Source organism: Eptesicus fuscus, chromosome 20, assembly GCF_027574615.1.
Source record: "Eptesicus fuscus isolate TK198812 chromosome 20, DD_ASM_mEF_20220401, whole genome shotgun sequence".
Taxonomy (NCBI): Eukaryota; Metazoa; Chordata; class Mammalia; order Chiroptera; family Vespertilionidae; genus Eptesicus; species Eptesicus fuscus.
Genome location: NC_072492.1, coordinates 37,312,411 through 37,330,437, shown reverse-complemented (window position 1 = coordinate 37,330,437; position 18,027 = coordinate 37,312,411). Strand labels below are relative to the sequence as shown.

Below are 18,027 nucleotides of genomic sequence, written 5' to 3'. Positions count from 1 at the left end.
TCAAACTTAACCACTTTCTATGCAGTGACTGTGGTGGGTGATCTATTTTATTTGACTACCTTCAATGTAATTAATTTGGTAGTTCTAAGGCATATCAGTGATCAAAATGTTTCTCCCCACAGTTACTCCTGAATTCTCTCAATCAGTTTCTTCCGCACATCATCTAAAGAAAATTTATGTGGTGTGATTACACTCTTTTTATACCAGGATTTCTAAAACTAGGAAAAACACCAACATTTAAAACATCAGTGTTTCTAGTCAAGGATAGTTCAATTAAATTTCATCAGTACATTATATCATAGTTTAACTCATGCTAGAAATGTTAAAACCCAAGATCTGAGTCACATAATATCAACATTTCATATTAATGAATAAATTACTTGGGTTCCATACAAAGATATTAAGTGATGAGAAACAGCAAAAGCCAAGCTTTCAAGAGCTCTTAAAAAATACAGAAGCAAACTAATGAACACAACTACACAAAATATACACTAACCAATTGCAAACTAAACTAGTTAAAGGCTAACCTTAAAAAAATACATTTTTTAAAACTTCGTGATACCCTCATAAAAGGCAGCAACTAAGGGTATTAAAACAATAGTCATTATTTTAGTTACTGTGCATCAAATCTAAAAGATCCAGATAAAGGAAATGTTTTGTTTCAATTCAATGTACTTTAAAATTGGAAATATTTAATAATTGATAGTATAATTAAATTTTAATATACACAAATGATTTGAACAGATTTTATATTCAGTAACTTGCATGGTTTTTACACTGGCACTTTTATCACTAATTTAGGAGAATCAGATGCATTTCCCTCCATATACTTAGGTACTAAGATTTCAAATTATAAATATGGTAGTAGTTTAAATATTAAAATTTTACATGAATATTGGGTTCATTCTTGTTTTCCTCTGTTTCCTAGGTATTATCCAGTTTTGTAAGGAAAACACTTTTAAATCACAATCAAAACTTGTCTTGGTTACTAGACTGTAGCCATAATTGGGTTACAGTCATTTAGATTCATTATTTGGAATTATACTTACTAAGGCAGACCTAAATGAAACTTATCTTCTAGAAGAATTTCACATTTGCATTTACCTGCACTGCAGAATAGGTTTAAGCAATATTTTAGCTGTTAGGAAATATTTAATTTACTTAAACTTATCTTCGACAACTCAGAATTCTGAGTAGTCAACTTTCCCTTTGAGTTCACTTTAAACTATATTTGATTCATTCCAAATAGATTTTTAAATTGAAGTTAGACTTCATTAAGGTATTAAACTCTTAAGTCTGAAAAAATGCATTGAAATTTTCAAGTTTGACAAGTTCATTACAATTGTTGAGCATGTCTTGATACATTTACTTATCAGCTTTTTATTTCTGCTGGGATTTCCTTAATGTTTGTTTGTGTCACCTCTCTGATTCAATGGATTGCTACTATTTATGCTTTCATGGACTTTATCTTCACAGTTTACTATATCTTGTAAAGCCTTTTCCACATCTGTTTGGCCAGTTGTATTGGCTGTTTTAGGCAAGGTCATCTGCAGTGCACACCACAGAGTAGTGCGTGCCTTCCGAGTAGCCACACACATCTCTTTAATTGCTGCAGCAAGGGCAAAAACATCTGTAAAAGAAACATTTACAGTCAGTTCACATTAGATACCATTTAACCCTTTGCACTCGCTTGCTTTTTTCTCGATTCCTTTATTCTAATGCTAACCGTGTCGAGTCACACTCGACATCCGAGTGCAAAAGGTTAAGTTTCCTTTACCTCTTAAAGCCCAGTGCTGAGCTACTACATGATCAAACATCATCTATATATATAAAAGGCTAATATGTAAAGTGTCCCCTTGGGAGTTTGACCAGGAGACCAGGAGTTTGATCGCTTGCTACGATGTGTGCTGACCACCAGGGTGCGGAGTGGAACAAAGGAAGGCCCTGATCGGCCCTGATCACTGGCCAGGCTTAGGGACCCCAGCTGTGCACAGATTTCATGCACCAGGCCTCTAGTAATTTTTATAAAAGAAGGGTAGGTATTGACTTAGTTAACCAAAGTTCTTGACTTAATACGTACTTGAAAGTGTTGATACTTTATTCTGACTTGTATGATGACTATGCTTTTTGTAGAACACAGACTTTGATGGAATTATAATTAAGTGGATCAAGTTAACAAAACAGATCAAGGTACTTTTGGAGATTATATGGGCATCTTTACCAATTTATTCTTTAGATAAGTGAAATCTTAGAATTCTGATCTTTAACCTTAGAATCTGATTTTATTAACATTCAAACGATCTCATTGCCTTATCAAAGTAATATGCATTAATATTTGTACCTCTGTCATCTTGGCATCTAGGAACTCCTTGCTTTTGACGATTTGAAGCATTAACAATTTCATCCTTTCTACGTGACTGTACAATGTGAATGGACTCCAAGTGTCTATCAAGAGCAGTAGAGATATTGGCGTGAAGGGGAGAGCTTCGAAGACGTTCCATCTTGCCTAGTAAAGTTACAACCTGAGGGAAAGATTTTACATTTTGATAAGGCATGTAACCACATTGCCCTGTCATTAACTTACAAATCTTCAAAAAAACAGAATAGACATGAGAGTAATAATATTCATTCAATAAATAATTGAATGCTTATTCTGTCCTGACACCATATTGGGGGTAACAAAGACGGAAAGTCTTGTCTTTTGTGCCTTCTTGTATTTGTTAATTCTAAAAGCTTCTTAGGTAATCAGTTAATGGGAATAAACAACAATGGAAAATTCAAACCTTCTAACATTCCCATGTCATTAACAGGAAGTGCAAATACAAGATCCAACACTGTTCTTGGCAAATAGTGTTATTAGGAGGTACTGTAATCTAAAGGGGGGAAAAATAAGCTAAAAGGGAGAAACCCTAGACTGATCAATCCTCACTTCAACAAGTCCTTTATGGGCCTCCAGTGTTCTTTTGGAAATCAGAAACATTCAGATAATGGTACTGAGCTAGTAGCAGTTTTAAAAGAATTCATAATCCAGAAAATGTTGACTTAAATTATATTGAAATAATAAAAATCTTATAATTATCAGAACTGCTAAGAATTAGGAAATTTCTCAATCTTCTGGTTAATTACCCTTTTAAAAGGGCACTGGTATATTAGATCAGTAAGGGGAGTATGTTTCATATTCCTAACTTGTTTCCCAAATTCTAACCTTGGAAGGTGTGAGGAAAGAGAATTTTTTGAATAACTGCCCTTGTTAACTAAATGATTTAAAACTGCCCTGGCCAGTGTGGCTCAGTTGGTTGGGTGTTGTTCTGTACACCGAAAGATTACAGGTTCGTTTTCCAGTCAGGGCACAAGCCCAGGGTTGCAGGTTTGATCCCGGTGAGGGGCATGCAGGAGGCAGCCAGTCGATGTTTCTCTCCCTCTCCCTTCCTCTTTCCAAAAATGAATTTAAAAAATCTTTAAAATTCACACAAGCACTTGGTGTTCAGTGATTGGAAAGAGTAGTAAAATACCTCTCAAGAAGCTGAAGGCACCTAAATCAATGCCTCTACCCTCACATTCATATCAAGTTTCTTTGAAATAGGTTTATGCCAGTTTAGGAAAACATAGAGAAAACAAAAGTGTACAGGTACTAAATATTTTCCTCCCAATTGTACAACCAGCTAGATCCTTGAAGGGATAACAACAACAACAAAAAACCCAATATAAAATATTTGAATGAACTTTCAATTACATATTTTTTATTTTATTTATTTTTAAAAATATATTTTATTAATTTTTTTACAGAGAGGAAGGGAGAGGGATAGAGAGCTAGAAACATCAATGAGAGAGAAACATCAATAAGCTGCCTCTTGCACACCTCCTACTGGGGATGTGCGTGCAACCAAGGTACATGCCCTTGACTGGAATCAAACCTGGGACTCTTCAGTCCGCAGGCTGACGCTCTATCCACTGAGCCAAACCAGCTAGGGCAATTACATATTTTTAAAGTAAGACACTCATTTTGAATAAGTGATAAATGTAAAAAAGAAATTTGCACCGGTGATTTTTAATAAACTTTAAAAAGATTTCTTTTCAGAATTCTATAAAACTAGCATACTAGAAAATAGTACATGTGAAAATATTTTTTCCCTTTGTATATTATTGATCTAATGTTGCTAAATATAGATAAAAAATTATGGCAGCTATAAACATAACCTTCTAACTTAATGTGACACATTATCAAAGCTGGTAAGCCCTAGCTGGTTTGGCTTAGTGGATGGAGCGTCGGCCTGTGGACTGAAGGGTCCTGGGTTCGATTCTGGTCTATGGCACATGCCTGGATTGCGGGCTCAGTCCCCAGTGGGGGACTTTCATTATTGATGTTTCTATCTCTCTCTCTCCCTTCCTCTCTGAAATCAATTAAAAAATATATTTTTAAAAAGCTGGTAAAAGTATATTTCTTAACAATCACAGTTTGTAATCCTTTGATTTATTGCTGAGAAATGTATTACTGAGAAAAAGGAGTTTTAACTTGGAATGGTATTAAGAAAATATAATAAAAGACTGAAGTTTTTATTAACATAACATCTGGCTGTAATCCATATCAGTATAAACATTGATAAATTCCATTGTACGAATTTTTAAAAATATATTTTTTTATTGATTTCAGGGAGGAAGGAAGAGGGAGATAGAAACATCAGTGATGAGAGAGAATCATTGATTGGCTGCCTCCTGCATGCCCCCCACTGGGGATCGAGCCCACAACCTGGGCATGTGCCCTTGACCAGAATTGAACCTGGGACCCTTCAGTCCGAAGGCCGGTGCTCTATCCACTGAGCCAAACCGGCTGGGGCCAAATTTACAAATTTGATAAAAGAATCTCAACTGACCTAGGCTGAAAGCTAGGTAAAATCAATATTTTCCACTGAAATAGTTCATATCTATATTTTAAAGACAGCATGGTACAAAGTAAGAAGCTGACATTCAATAAAACAGGCTTATATTGATTTTTCTAATTCCTAAAGTGGCTTTCACTCAATCATAGAAGCAACCTATTTCCTTGCATGCTTTTTCTCAGGAATCTTCATCAGATTTTACTTAGAAAGCTGTGACTTTTTAAGAGAGGAATATCAAAAAAGAAAAAAAAAATTATCTTACTCTATTAAAGTTGATTAGAAAATCCTGAAATTACAAGAGATAATAGGAACAATCATTTCTTAAATTACAAAAGGACTTAATATCAGTATTTTATACATTTTATTTGAAGTGACATACTACTTTCCCCAAACAAGGCTAATGTGTAAAACTATGCATACCTACATACATCAGTTTATCAGTATTTAATACACTGCTGTGTGTACTTATTTGTTGAATAACTTAATACAGGGTTAAGAAATGAAATATGGTAATTCCCTATTAATTTATCATCCTGTATAATGCAAGCACAGCTTGCTCATCAAGCTAGAAAACAAATGTTTGTGACTAAGAAATGGGACTTTCCCTGTAAATAATATTCAAAATGGTTTTGCTTTAAAAAAATTCTGTTGATTAGCTCCACTGCCAATTTCAGTTTGAAGAGGAACCATTTAAGTTATTAAACCTAGCTTTAAATAATTGAGTGGGGCTATTTTCCCTTTCCTAAATATTAATCAGTTCTAGGACCAAACATGGAAAAGAATATACTTCAGAGAGTTACACATAAGTGTGATTTAAAAATCCTTTAGAATTCTTACTTACTGAAATGTTATAAGAATTTGTCAAGCAATTTAAAAGTCTACTATTGGAAGTTTTTATAACTTACCCTGGCTTGTTCTCGAAGTTCATCCACAATTAAGCGATCAACTCTAGATGGGTTGGAAGTCAGCCTTGGAATTGGAGTATTGTTAGTACTGGATACTTTTTTTCCTGGGTAATTCTTGGCAAGGGCCAATTCAGTCTGTAAAAAATTATGTAATTTTTAGATGATGAATTTTCCAAATATGATTCAATGGTAATATTTTTCTTAGGCCTAAGCAATAAATTGAAAATTACTCCTTCAAATAATTCTGTTTTGGTATCAAAAGGCAAAAAATACAAACCACAGTATTTTTCTGTCATACTTAATACAAATAAAATACCTGGACACTCCAACAGTTTAATACTTTCAAAATTAAAAGAAATTAACTTTAAACCCATTAAGGAAAAAGTCTACTTCATTGACAAAATAAACTTTACATAAGTAACAATTCTTTTTAACCCCAAACTTTTTTAGTTTTTTATTCTTTACTTATTTATTTTAAGCTTTATTTTTATTGGTGTCACTATTACAGATGTCTCCATTCCTCCCACTCCCAGCTTTTTCTCTTTAAGTCACTTAATTCCTTATAGTCATGGATTTAACAAATACTGCCATTAGAGAAGAATTCAGCTTAGAAATAAAGCAAGTAGATAAATAAAGCACACTAAGATAAACAAAAGATGTAGGGGCCATACCAAGTTACTCCTAACTGGATAGCTTTGTGTTACCTTTTTTCTCTCCTTTTCTAATGCTCTCCATTGTTCATAGCATTCTTCCAGACGAATATGAAGTTCACTGGCTGGTCCACTACGGGTTTTAATTGGTCTTTGAAATCCAAAAGTTGGCACAAAACCAGAAAAGGAATTATCACCATACATCATATCATTAAAATAAGGGTATAAATGGCTTAACTCATCATAAGAAAACAAATCATAGGAATCCAAGAGTGGAACAACTGAATGGCCAAATGGGTGGGTGGACCTTAGGGGAAACCCATTTGAACCAAGTTGTTGAAAACTCTGATTATGTCTTAAATCTCCCATCATATAATTAGAAAAGCATGACGCCTGCGTGCGATTTACACGGCTATTAATATTGTTATCTCCACTTCCCTGTCTGTGGCTATTAAAATGACTCTGTGCCTCCAAGAGATCTTGATATGTGTTTTGAGATAATCCATCTAAATGCTTTGCACCTTCCTCAGGATCATAATGTCCACTCTGAGGCTTAGTTTGAAAATTATGTTTGTTTACATTTTCAATGATCCCAAACTGCTGAACTGAGTAATTATCACAAAATCCATTTGGCTGCTTTATTTTTTTATCTGTAACCAATTCAAAGAGATTTTCTTCTGCAGTCTTTGTCATTCCTTCCATGTGATTGACAGATTGAATTCTTTCTGCACCATTATAATTGAAATCAAAACTAGAAAATGCTGAAGGGTTTTCTTGGCAATACTTCTGAAACAAATTACTATTTGGAGTTAAATTTGTGGATGATAGTTGGGGGAAATCTGAAGAATGGTTAGAACCTTTTGAAGCTGCATTTAAATGACTATTTAATTTCATCAAGTTACCTTGATTTCGATAAGGAATAGGAGTGTTACTTTTTGTGTGGACATTCATCCAAGTTGGCCTATTTAAGTTGATACCTCCTGAAGATGTTGCTGAGTTTGACAATAAAGTAACTGATTTAAAATACTCAGAATTTGGGGGCTCAGCTTTAGCAAACTGTTGCTTTTCTGTGACATTAGCAAAATCATTATTAGCTGGACAAACTGTATGAGGTTTTAGTCCATATTCTGATTTTAAGCCAAAATCAGCAGTGAATGCTGCTTCCTTTGCAAACTGTTTTTCTGTCAGGTGTGGTGTAGTTTTTGGAAATGTGAAATTCTGCTGGTCAGGTATTGTCTCTTCCATTTTTTTCTGATTTGCTGGTTTAACCTGAAATAACTTTGTGTAGCTGTCTGCTTCTACAGTTGGTGTTTCAGGTGTGCCATTGGCTAATTTTTTACTATCTTGGACACTAAAATTCGAACACTTAGTAAGTTTAGCCTTATTAGGATGAGCATATTCTGGGTACCTACAATAATCTGCACTCTCATTGTATCTATTAAACTGGGAAAGAAATATCTCTGCCCTTTTTTGCTGTAATGGTGCTTCAAGACTTTTAACACACATTTTCTCTCTTCCATAAGGGTAAGTATCAGCTCCTGATTCTTTCATGACCTCAGAGAGGCCAGCTTGTGGTGTAAAACAGTTTTTGACAAATGGATATTCTTGGAATGTTGTCTTAGCTGTATCATTTGTCTGAATATTGTAACAATTAGAATGATCACTTCGTGAGGGGTACATCCATTGTTCTTCAAGGTCTAAACCAGTAAATCCATGATAAAGTTCATCTATTTTTTGTTGTGGTGTGAGATTACTATTATGCAGGTATTGCTTTTCCACTGCTGACACAGATTCACCAGTATAAAAAGCTTGCTGAGAGATGGCTGGATCTATTGGCCTTTTGGTTTCTGTTAACAGGTCATGGTGATCTGCAAATCTGCTTGTGTTCACTGGCCAAACTGACTTTAAATTGGAGGAGCAGGTCCTAGAACAAGTAAATATATTTAATTACAATTTAGACTTTAAAAGATTTTTTGTCCTTAGTGGAAAAGGTAGGAAAGGTTTTCAAAAACATTTATCTCGACCACCTCCCCATTCTCTAATCATTTTCAACTTTGTCTTGTATGCTACCATTACATTCAAATAATTTTCTATTGCTTGAAATGTGCTATATAAATATGTATTTTAATCTTAATATGTCTTTTCCAAGAAGCATTAACTAAGGCCTGAGGCTGATGACTGCATAGTCTTACATAATATTTTATCTATAGTAAACAGAAAACAAAGTTAATTTTTTTCCTTTAATTAGGTTATTACATAATACAAAAAGTGTTGACCACAATTTTTTCAATGAAAAAGGATGTGTTTTGTTGAAACTATTATTGAAATTAAAATATTTTATTTGTTTACATATGTGCTGCATATTTCCCTATTTATGAAATAAAGCATTTGGGTAATATGGCTTCCATACCCAAATAAAACAATGTATATTTAAAAAAATTTTACCAAATGAATAAAATCCATATGCATTTCTGCACAGGAGAAATGCTAGTTTTATTCTTTGGGATATATATATATATATATATATATATATATATATATATCTCCTTTGGAATTTATACTCTTTAAGCTACACTTTAGCTCATGAACTCAAGGGAAATAGCTTTGAATTATGCAAGAATAATTTTCCAAATGAAAGTTCTTAATAGCAAATTAAACCTTAGATTGAAACTTTTAATTGTATGCAACGATCTCAGCAAAATCGACTCCTAAAAACAAGTATTTGAATTAAGATGTCTACTCTAAGATGATCCTCTATTAACTAAAAATAATAGTTAATAGGATAATCTAGTGTACAGGTTTACAGTTGTTTGCATGGAAAATAATACAATAATTAATAATAGCAAGAATAAGCCATGTTTTGTGTACTCGCAACTGTAAATCTACTTTTGCTCCATCCTGTATGTGAATTTAAAAGCAATGTATAGTTTATATGATATACTAACCCGTCAGCAAAATATGGCTGTGACTTATCTTGTTCTTCCAAAATGTTAGATACAAGTCCATATAAGTCTGTTTCACTGCCATAGTCATTTCTTTCTGTTTGAATCCTAAAAAATAAATATTACATGACAAATTTTACTCACACTGAAATATAATATATTGATTTCTATTTCTAGATTTATCCTACCATTATTTTCTATAAAATATTTGGATTGAATCTATACCATAATTTCAAATAAAGAAGGAACAAGAACTCAAGAATAATTTCCACTTTAGCTTACTATGTTACATAAATACTTCTCCTTCATTTCAAATTCTATATCTAGTTCACAATGTATGCTTACCTCTTATTTCTCCAAAACACAATCATTTTAGGTGACCAAAATACAAATCTCTGACTTATGATGCTTGGTACTATCCTGTGGCTGCTCCTGAAAGCATATTCGATCCTATTATACATCCTCCCATCAACACTTACTCAGACTTTTCATTTGTAATTTGAAAACCATGTGAACCTGTTGCTTGATTTTTGTGTCTCTTTATATTGGAATATAAAGTAAAATGTGATATGGTCATCCTAGATAACACAGCACTATTGCAGTTGTCCCTTAAATGTAACAGACTTGGGGGCTATCTCTAAATCCTTGCCAAAGAGGTGACTAGAGTTCCATGTACCTGAAATGCTACCTGGTGACTAACACTGTTTAAATAATACAAAATGTAAAAACCATAAGTAGATGAAAAATTGGTGCCTTTTTACCCTCTATGGATTTTGGGTAATTTGTTCCTCGAAGTAATACTTTTTTAAAAAATTGTAACTTCTTGTTTTCTCATATTTTGTTTTTAACATTTAATAGTGTTAGGGCATTTTAAAAATAAAAATACCTTATATTTGCATAACACTCAAAACATTTCATTGATCTTCATAACATAAGATGGGCAAGTACTAGTAATCATTCAGCTGTTGAATGAATGATCATTTGAGATATTAAGAAACTTGTATTAGCCCTAGCCGGTTTGGCTCAGTGGATAGAGGGGTCCCCTGGTTCGATTCTGATCAGGACACATGCCCAGGTTTCGGGCTTGATCCCCAGTAGGGGGCGTGCAGGAGGCGGCCAATCAATAATTCTCTCTCATCATTGATGTTTCTCTCTCTCTCTCCCTCTCCCTTCCTCTCTGAAATAAAAATATATTAAAAGAAAAGTGTATTAGAGGTCACTGGTTTGATTCCCAGTCAGGGCTTAATCCCCAGTAGGGGGAGTGCAGGAGGCAGCAGATGGATTATATTTCTCTCTCATTGATGTTTCTATCTATCCTTCTCCCTTCCTCTCCGTCTCAAATCAATAAAAACATATTTTTTTAAAAAAGATATTTTTATTGATTTCAGAGAGGAAGGGAGAGGAAGAGAGACAGAAACGTCAATGACGAGAATCATTGATCAGCTGCCCCCTGCATGCCCCGCACTGGGGATCAAGCCTGAAACCTGGGCATATGCCCTTGATCAGAATCGAACCTGGGACCCCTCAGACTGCAGGCCGACGATGCTCCATCCACTGAGCCAAACGGGCCAGAGCAATAAAAACATTTTTTTAAAAAGAAACAGCCCTAGCCGAAACCGGTTTGGCTCAGTGGATAGAGCGTCGGCCTGCAGACTCAAGGGTCCCAGGTTCGATTCCGGTCAAGGGCATGTACCTTGGTTGCGGGCACATCCCCAGTAGGGGGTGTGCAGGAGGCAGCTGATCGATGTTTCTCTCTCATCGATGTTTCTAACTCTCTATCCCTCTCTCTTCCTCTCTGTAAAAAATCAATAAAATATATTTTAAAAAAAAAAAAAAAGAAACAGCCCTAGCCAGTTTGGTTCAGTGGATAGAGCATCGACCTGCAGATCGACTTATGATGCTTGGCACTGTACTGTGTTAGATTCCAGATCCTGGATTTGATCAGGATCCTGGATTCAATTCCGGTCAAGGGCACATGCCCAGGTTGCAGGCTCAATCCACAGTGTGGGGTGTGCAGGAGGCAGCCGATCCATGATTCTCTCTCATCATTGATGTTTCTCTCTCTCCCTCTCCCTTCCTCTCTGAAATCAATAAACATATATGAAGAAAAGAAAAAATGAAAAAAGAAACCTATTTTGCAAGGATTTATGACTTGCCAAACTTTTACTTGCTAAACAAATGGTCTTTTTCCACTATATCATGTTGTTTCACAAATATTCAATATAAAGCTTGTTATATAATAATGTATTAGTATATACCTAAAAATATTCAATGTAATATATAATAAACTATTAATAGTTGTTATTGGGAGGTGTGAAGGCAGGGTTAAGGTGGATTTCTGATTTTCTTTATATATTTTTGTATATATTTTTGTTTTAAATTTTTTAAAAAAAATATATTTTATTGATCTTCCACAGAGAGGAAGGGAGAGGGACAGAGAGCTAGAAACATCGATGTGAGAGAAACATCGTCCGCACTGGGTACGTGCCTACAACCAAGGTACATGCCCTTGACCGGAATCGAACCTGGGACCCTTGAGTCCGCAGGCCAACGCTCTATCCACTGAGCCAAACCGGTTAGGGCAAGTTTTAATTTTTTTAATGAACACATATCAAGTTAAAAATATTTGTTTTGATGGAATTATACATTACATAATCTTTCTAATAAAATCACTATTTTATAGAGAACTTACCACAAATTTAAAATTTTAATAATTTTTTAACTAATATGATTGAAAAAATAATTATTTTCTGCTTAAAGATGCATCATTTTCTATCAACTGCTCCCTATATGTAATTAAAATAAAGGTAGATGTCACTCCCCTGAGGCTTCTCTTTGCATTAGGCTCCTATAATATCCTATACTTTCTCTTTTTAACCTCACTATACTTGTAATGCCTGGCAAGTTATCATCATCAGTATTGTAAAATGTATAAAGGCAGGGATAAATATTTGCCATGTTAATGCTAATATCTCCACTAGGAAAGAATCAGGCACAGAGTAGGCCCTTATTTGTGGAATTGCATAGAAAAATAATTAAGCCCTGGCCAGGTGGCTCAGTGATTGGAGCATCATCTCATAAATCAAAGGTTAAGGGTTTTATTCCTGGGTAAGGCACATACTTAGATTTCGGGTTTGATCCCCGGGTCAGGGTGCACTGGGAGGCAACCCATGGATGTTTCTCTCTCTGTTTTCCTTCCTCTTTCTCTAAAATCAATAAACATATCCTCGGGTGAGGATAAAAAAAATTTAAAAGTCTCTTATGTTGGATAAAAATCTTGTTTATTGAGTACTTGTGAAGGAAGAAATTACTGAAAATTTAGAATGGATAAAAAAACAGATCTAAAAATTGTAATTCATTTATATATCTTTCAAAAGAGGAACTTAAGATCTAGTCACTTAAGATTGCCTTCTAATGAATAAAAAACAGTAATAAGCTAAAATTATATAAACACTAGAGGCCCAGCCCACGAAATGTGTGCACGGGTACCGTCCCTAGGCCTAGCCTGTGATCAGGGCCATCTCCCCAGCTGTCAGCAGCCACCCGGGTTCCCAGTTTGCCATCGGGTGATCAGAGCCTGATGGCTGGGGGGAAGGGGAGTGGGGGAGGCACCGAGAGGTCAGTCAGTCCCACCTGATTGTGGCCCTGCCCCTGCCGTGGGTCGTCCTCTGTGTGTTGGGCTACTGGCGGGGCTGGGGCCTTGGCCTGGCGCTACCCGCATACCCCGCCACCCACCCCTGAAGTCACCATTCGCCATTGAGCGATTGGAGCCTGCTGGCCAGGGGGAGGGATCAAGAGGTCGGCTGTTCCATTCACTCACCAGTCCCCCACTACCACCACCCCCACCCTGCCACCCACTTTAGTTCCCTATTCACCACCGGGCAATGGGAGCCTGCCGGCCAGCCGGGGAAAGGGACCAAGAGGTGGTTAGTGCACCTCATAGTGATTGGCTGAGTGGTCGTTCTGCTGTTATGGTTGCTGGGCTTTTAGTATCCTAATTAATAAAAGAGTGATATGCAAATTGACTGTCACTCCAAGACACAAGATGGCCACCCCCATGTGGTCAAAGATGGCTGCCCCCATGTGGACACAAGATGGCCGCCACAAGATGGCAGGCAGGGGAGGGCAGTTGTGGGAGACCAGGCCAGAAAGGAAGGGCAGTTGGGGGGGGGTACCCAGGCCTGCAGGGGAAGACAATTGGGGGGGAGCCAGGCCTGCAGGGAAGGGCAGTTGGGGGGGATCAGGCCTGCAGGGGAGGACAGTTGGGGGGACCCAGGCCTGTAGGAGAGAGCAGTTTGGGGGGACCAGGCCTGCAGGGGAGGACAATTGGGGGGGACCCAGGCCTTCAGGGGAGGGCAGTTGGGGAGACTAGGCCTGTAGGGGAGGGCAGTTCGGGGGGACCAGGCCTGCAGGAGAGAGCAGTTTGGGGGGACCAGGCCTGCAGGGGAGGACAACTGCAGGGGACCCAGGCCTGCAAGGGAGGGCAGTTGGGGGGGATCAGGCCTGCAGGGGAGGACAGTTGGGGGGCCCAGGCCTGCAGGGGAGGGCAGTTGGGGAGACCAGGCCTGCAGGGGGGACCAGGCCTGCAGGGGAGGGCAGTTCGGGGGGGGGGCAGGCCTGCAGGGGAGGGCAGTTGGGGGCAATCGGGCCAGCCAGGGAGCAGTTAGGCATCGAACAGGCTGGCAGTGGAGTGGTTAGGGCAGGGGTCCTCAAACTTTTTAAACAGGGGGCCAGTTCATTGTCCCTCAGACTGTTGGAGGGCCGGACTATAGTTTAAAAAAAACTATGAACAAATTCCTATGCACACTGCACATATCTTATTTTGAAGTAAAAAAAAACAAAACGGCAAAAACACCCGCATGTGGCCCGCGGGCTGTAGTTTGAGGATGCCTGGGTTAGGGGGTGATCAGGCTGGCAGGCAGAAGCGGTTAGGGGCAATCAGGCAGAGGCAGGCAAGCGGTTGGGAGCCAGCAGCCCTGGATTGTGAGAGGGAGGTCCAACTGCCCGTTTAGGCCTGATCCTGGCGGGATCGGGCCTAAATGGGCGGTTGGACATCGCTCAAAGGGTCCCAGATTGGAGAGGGTGCAGGCTGGGCTGAGGGACCCCCCCCCCCCAGCCCCATGCACGAATTTCATGCACAGGGCCTCTATTATAAGATAACTGCCCAGTTTAGGGTTTCCTAAAAGTTTGATAAACACAAAATTATGTCATAACAAAAATTAATAACATAAAATTAAAATGCTGATATAGGGAACAAAGAGCTAATACAATTGGGTTCCCATGTAATCAAACTTAAAAACACTTTATTTAGCCTGAAAAATACAATTAATTAATTTACCTGTTCTTTACATTAATCTGAGAATTAGAAGGCTGCTTAATATCATCTCCATAAGTAGACCATGGTGCATAGAAAATTGAAGAATCTACAGAACTTGCATATTCAGTTGATGAAGAAAGTGGAGTATTATAGGTCTGCCTTAGGTCAACATTGTCTTCACTCTGAAATTTTAAAGAAATGCTTATGTATCAGCCATTTTTAAACTACATTTATTACAGAATATTAGTGGTATAATAAGAAATAGGAGGAAATAACACATGCGTAAGAGTTGAGAGACAAAATCAAATCTAGACTTAGCCATTTAAGCTTACTTTATACTAGGGATTGGCAAATTTTTTTCTGTAAAGAGCCAGATAATATATACTAGGGTTTGCTGACTGTTAAGGTCTCCTTAAGCAACCATAGATAGCCCTGGCTGGTTCACAGGTTCAATTCCTGGTCAAGGGCAGGTACATGGATTGCAGGTTCGATCTCAGGGCTGTCTGTCTGTCTCTTTCCCCCTCCCAATCTCTCTAAAAATCAATGGGGAAAAACAATATCTGTGGATGAGGGTTAAAAAAAAAAAAGAAGAAGAAGAAGGAAAGAACAAAGGAAACAACAATAGATAAACATGAAAACAAATGCACACAGCTGTATTCCAATAAATGTTGTTGTTTTTTAAACAAAAAATAGGCACTTGGCAGATCTAATCTGACCCCTGGGGGTACTTGTTGCTTATACTTAGTCTAAAACACCTATAATTATTGTAGTTTTAATTTGTTAAACATAATGTGGACACTAGCAATGTTATATTTCACATATCATAAAAGTCTTAATGTTCCCAATCTTTTTTAAAAAAGTTAATGTACATTTAGATATAGAGAATTTCAAACAAACTTCATATACATTCTTGTATTCAGTCAACCCAGAGACATGGGTATTCTATTAAAATAGAAAAATGAGAAAACTGTGGCTACAAGTTACCGAGCCCAAGGTGACAAAACTAAAACCTAAACTCAAGGCCTTCTTACTCCTAGGGCATTTTCTTTTTTATTTTATTTCTAGTTAATCTCACCCAAGGATATTTTCCCAGTGATTTTAGAGAGTGGAAGGGAGGGGTAGAGAAAGAGACAGAGAAACATTGATGTGAGAGACACACATCAATTTGTTGCCTCCTGAACATGGAATTGAACCCAGGACCCTTCAGTCCATAGACCGATGCTCTACCCATTGAGAAAACTGGCTCTAGGGCTCTAGGGCATTTTAAAACAGTATCTTTAATTTTCAGTCTCATTTTTATTTCTAAGAGATATTATAAAAATGAGATGATATATAAATTATGATCTCTTCAGAAAATTTAAAGATATTACTACAATTAGGAGAAAAATGGCAGTTAATTTTTCTTTTTTTGTGTGAACATTTCTATAATGAACTCTGAGTATATAAGGTGAAAGTTTGAATTTTAAGATGTTAATGATTTAAAATCCTGTCTCCTTCCAAAAACGATTGAGCAGTAAAAATAATTTAAAATATTTGAAATAGTATTATAGAATGAATATAATAATAAAAGATTAAACATTTATATATATATGTATATATATATGTATATATATACATATATATATATTAATCCTCACCCGAGGATATTTTTCCATTGATTAGAGAGAGTGGAAGAGAGAGGAAAAGACAGAGAGAAATAATGATGTGAGAGAAACACATTGATTGATTGTCTCCTGCATGAGCCCAGAGGAGCCTGCAACCGAGGTACGTTCCCTTGACCGGAATCAAACCCGGGACCCTTTGGTCCACAGGCCAAGGCTCTATCCACTGAGCAAACTGGCTAGGGCAAAGATTAAACACTTAGATGCATTTTATTCTAGAAAATGCTTCTTTAAAGAAGTCTGAAAGTATAGGTTCACAATTTTTAACTTTTGAGTATTAGAAAAGTTAAATCTTGTAAAGATTGATTTAAATTTTATATTACAGGATAAAACAAGCAACTAAAGTAATGTGGTGAATTCAAACATAATTATACTTTAAATATATGGATCCTTTTCAGTTAAAACATTTACAGAAATTAAATATGCAAATACTTGGGGTCGGCATATTAATTAGATCCAGGTAACTGCAAAATTTACCGTTTATATTCTTTTTTTAAAAATATATTTTATTGATTTTTTACAGAGAGGAAGGGAGAGGGATAAAGAGCTAGAAACATCGACCAGCTGCCTCCTGCACACCCCCCACCGGGGATGTGCCCGCAACCAAGGCACATGCCCTTGACCGGAATCGAACCTGGGACCTTTCAGTCCGCAGACCGATGCTCTATCTACTGAGGTAGGAGGCAGCTGAACGATGTTTCTCATCGATGTTTCTAGCTCTCTATCCCTCTCTCTTCCTCTCTGCAAAAAATCAATAAAAAATATATTTTAAAATAAATAAATAAAAATCTTATTCCTTAACTTGTTTTCAAAGCAAAGTATGTATTCTGCAAACTTTGTCTGTGAAATGTTGTTATGGCGCTTTCAATTTAAACACCCATAAGAATCGGCTCAGGTAAATGAATCTGATTAGAATAAATCCTCTAACACAGCGCAGAGCTGATGAATGCACCTGCGCTTTGTAGCAATCATAGAAGGAAGAGGAGCCGGACATCACGCCGCTGAACACATCCGTTAGTCTACCGCTGGTGTCGGCGCTGAGGTTCCAGCAGCGATTCGCACCTCCGCGGAACGCCACCTTGGGCTGCACGAGCAGGAATAGGAAACCAGAGAGAGACATCACGCAGTGCGAAGCCATGGCTGAAAGGGCATTTCTGTTCCCCTCGGCCGTTCCCCTAGCGGCCTAACTTAATTCCGAATCCCCGACGAGGACACTAACTTGGGGCCCGGGCTCGCGTCCCTCCGATTCCCTCCCAGTCCTCTAGCCGTCCGTGGCGCGGCAGTCGCCTGCCCTGACTGGCCTGCACCGCCAACCATCGCCTCAGCGCCGCCGCCGCCCGAGGTGGAGGCCGCAGCGGCAGCCCGGCCGTCGCGGCCTCCCGCCCAGTCCTGTCAGCCGCGCCGCGAACCCCACGCCCCCCGCTGGACCTGTCGCCGCGCCCTCAGCCCCTTCCCGCGGCGCGGCCCGGGCGCCCCGTCGAGGCGCTTCAAAAACGACCTGCCCTCGCTTCTTGCCCTGAGGCGACCTCCTCAGAGAACAGCGTCTAGGGACGCGCCTTCTCCTCAGCCTCTTCTCGCGGTCGCCATCCTCCAAGTCCGGTCGCCACCCAGACCCTGACCATCCCCGCCGGTTACCTCAAGTCCCTCCCTTAGGCCTGGAGGGTGAGGGAGCTGC

At 38.1% G+C, this 18,027-nt stretch overlaps 1 protein-coding gene across 1 annotated transcript; it reads right to left on the bottom strand.

Moving 5' to 3' along the window:
- Nucleotides 1–717: 717 nt before the first annotated feature.
- Nucleotides 718–17,490, bottom strand: MEIOC (meiosis specific with coiled-coil domain). The gene is made up of 7 exons (XM_028157090.2): nucleotides 17,305–17,490; nucleotides 14,713–14,873; nucleotides 9,378–9,482; nucleotides 6,487–8,356; nucleotides 5,783–5,917; nucleotides 2,342–2,522; nucleotides 718–1,630 (listed from the first exon to the last, which is right to left on the bottom strand). The coding sequence occupies exons 1-7, from the start codon at nucleotides 17,488–17,490 to the stop codon at nucleotides 1,401–1,403; spliced, it is 2,868 nt and encodes a 955-aa protein (XP_028012891.2). The 3' UTR covers nucleotides 718–1,400.
- Nucleotides 17,491–18,027: the final 537 nt, after the last annotated feature.

What these genes read in the sequence shown, in the direction of transcription:
- MEIOC (XM_028157090.2), bottom strand. Translation starts at nt 17,490, where the DNA reads ATGGCTTCGCACTGCGTGATGTCTCTCTCTGGTTTCCTATTCCTGCTC. An exon ending in CAGATTAATGTAAAGAACAG is followed by an intron (nt 9,483 to 14,712) that starts GTAAATTAATTA and finishes TTTATTTTTTAG; the next exon opens with GATTCAAACAGAAAGAAATG. An exon ending in TAGATGCCAAGATGACAGAG is followed by an intron (nt 1,631 to 2,341) that starts GTACAAATATTA and finishes TTTCTTTTACAG; the next exon opens with ATGTTTTTGCCCTTGCTGCA.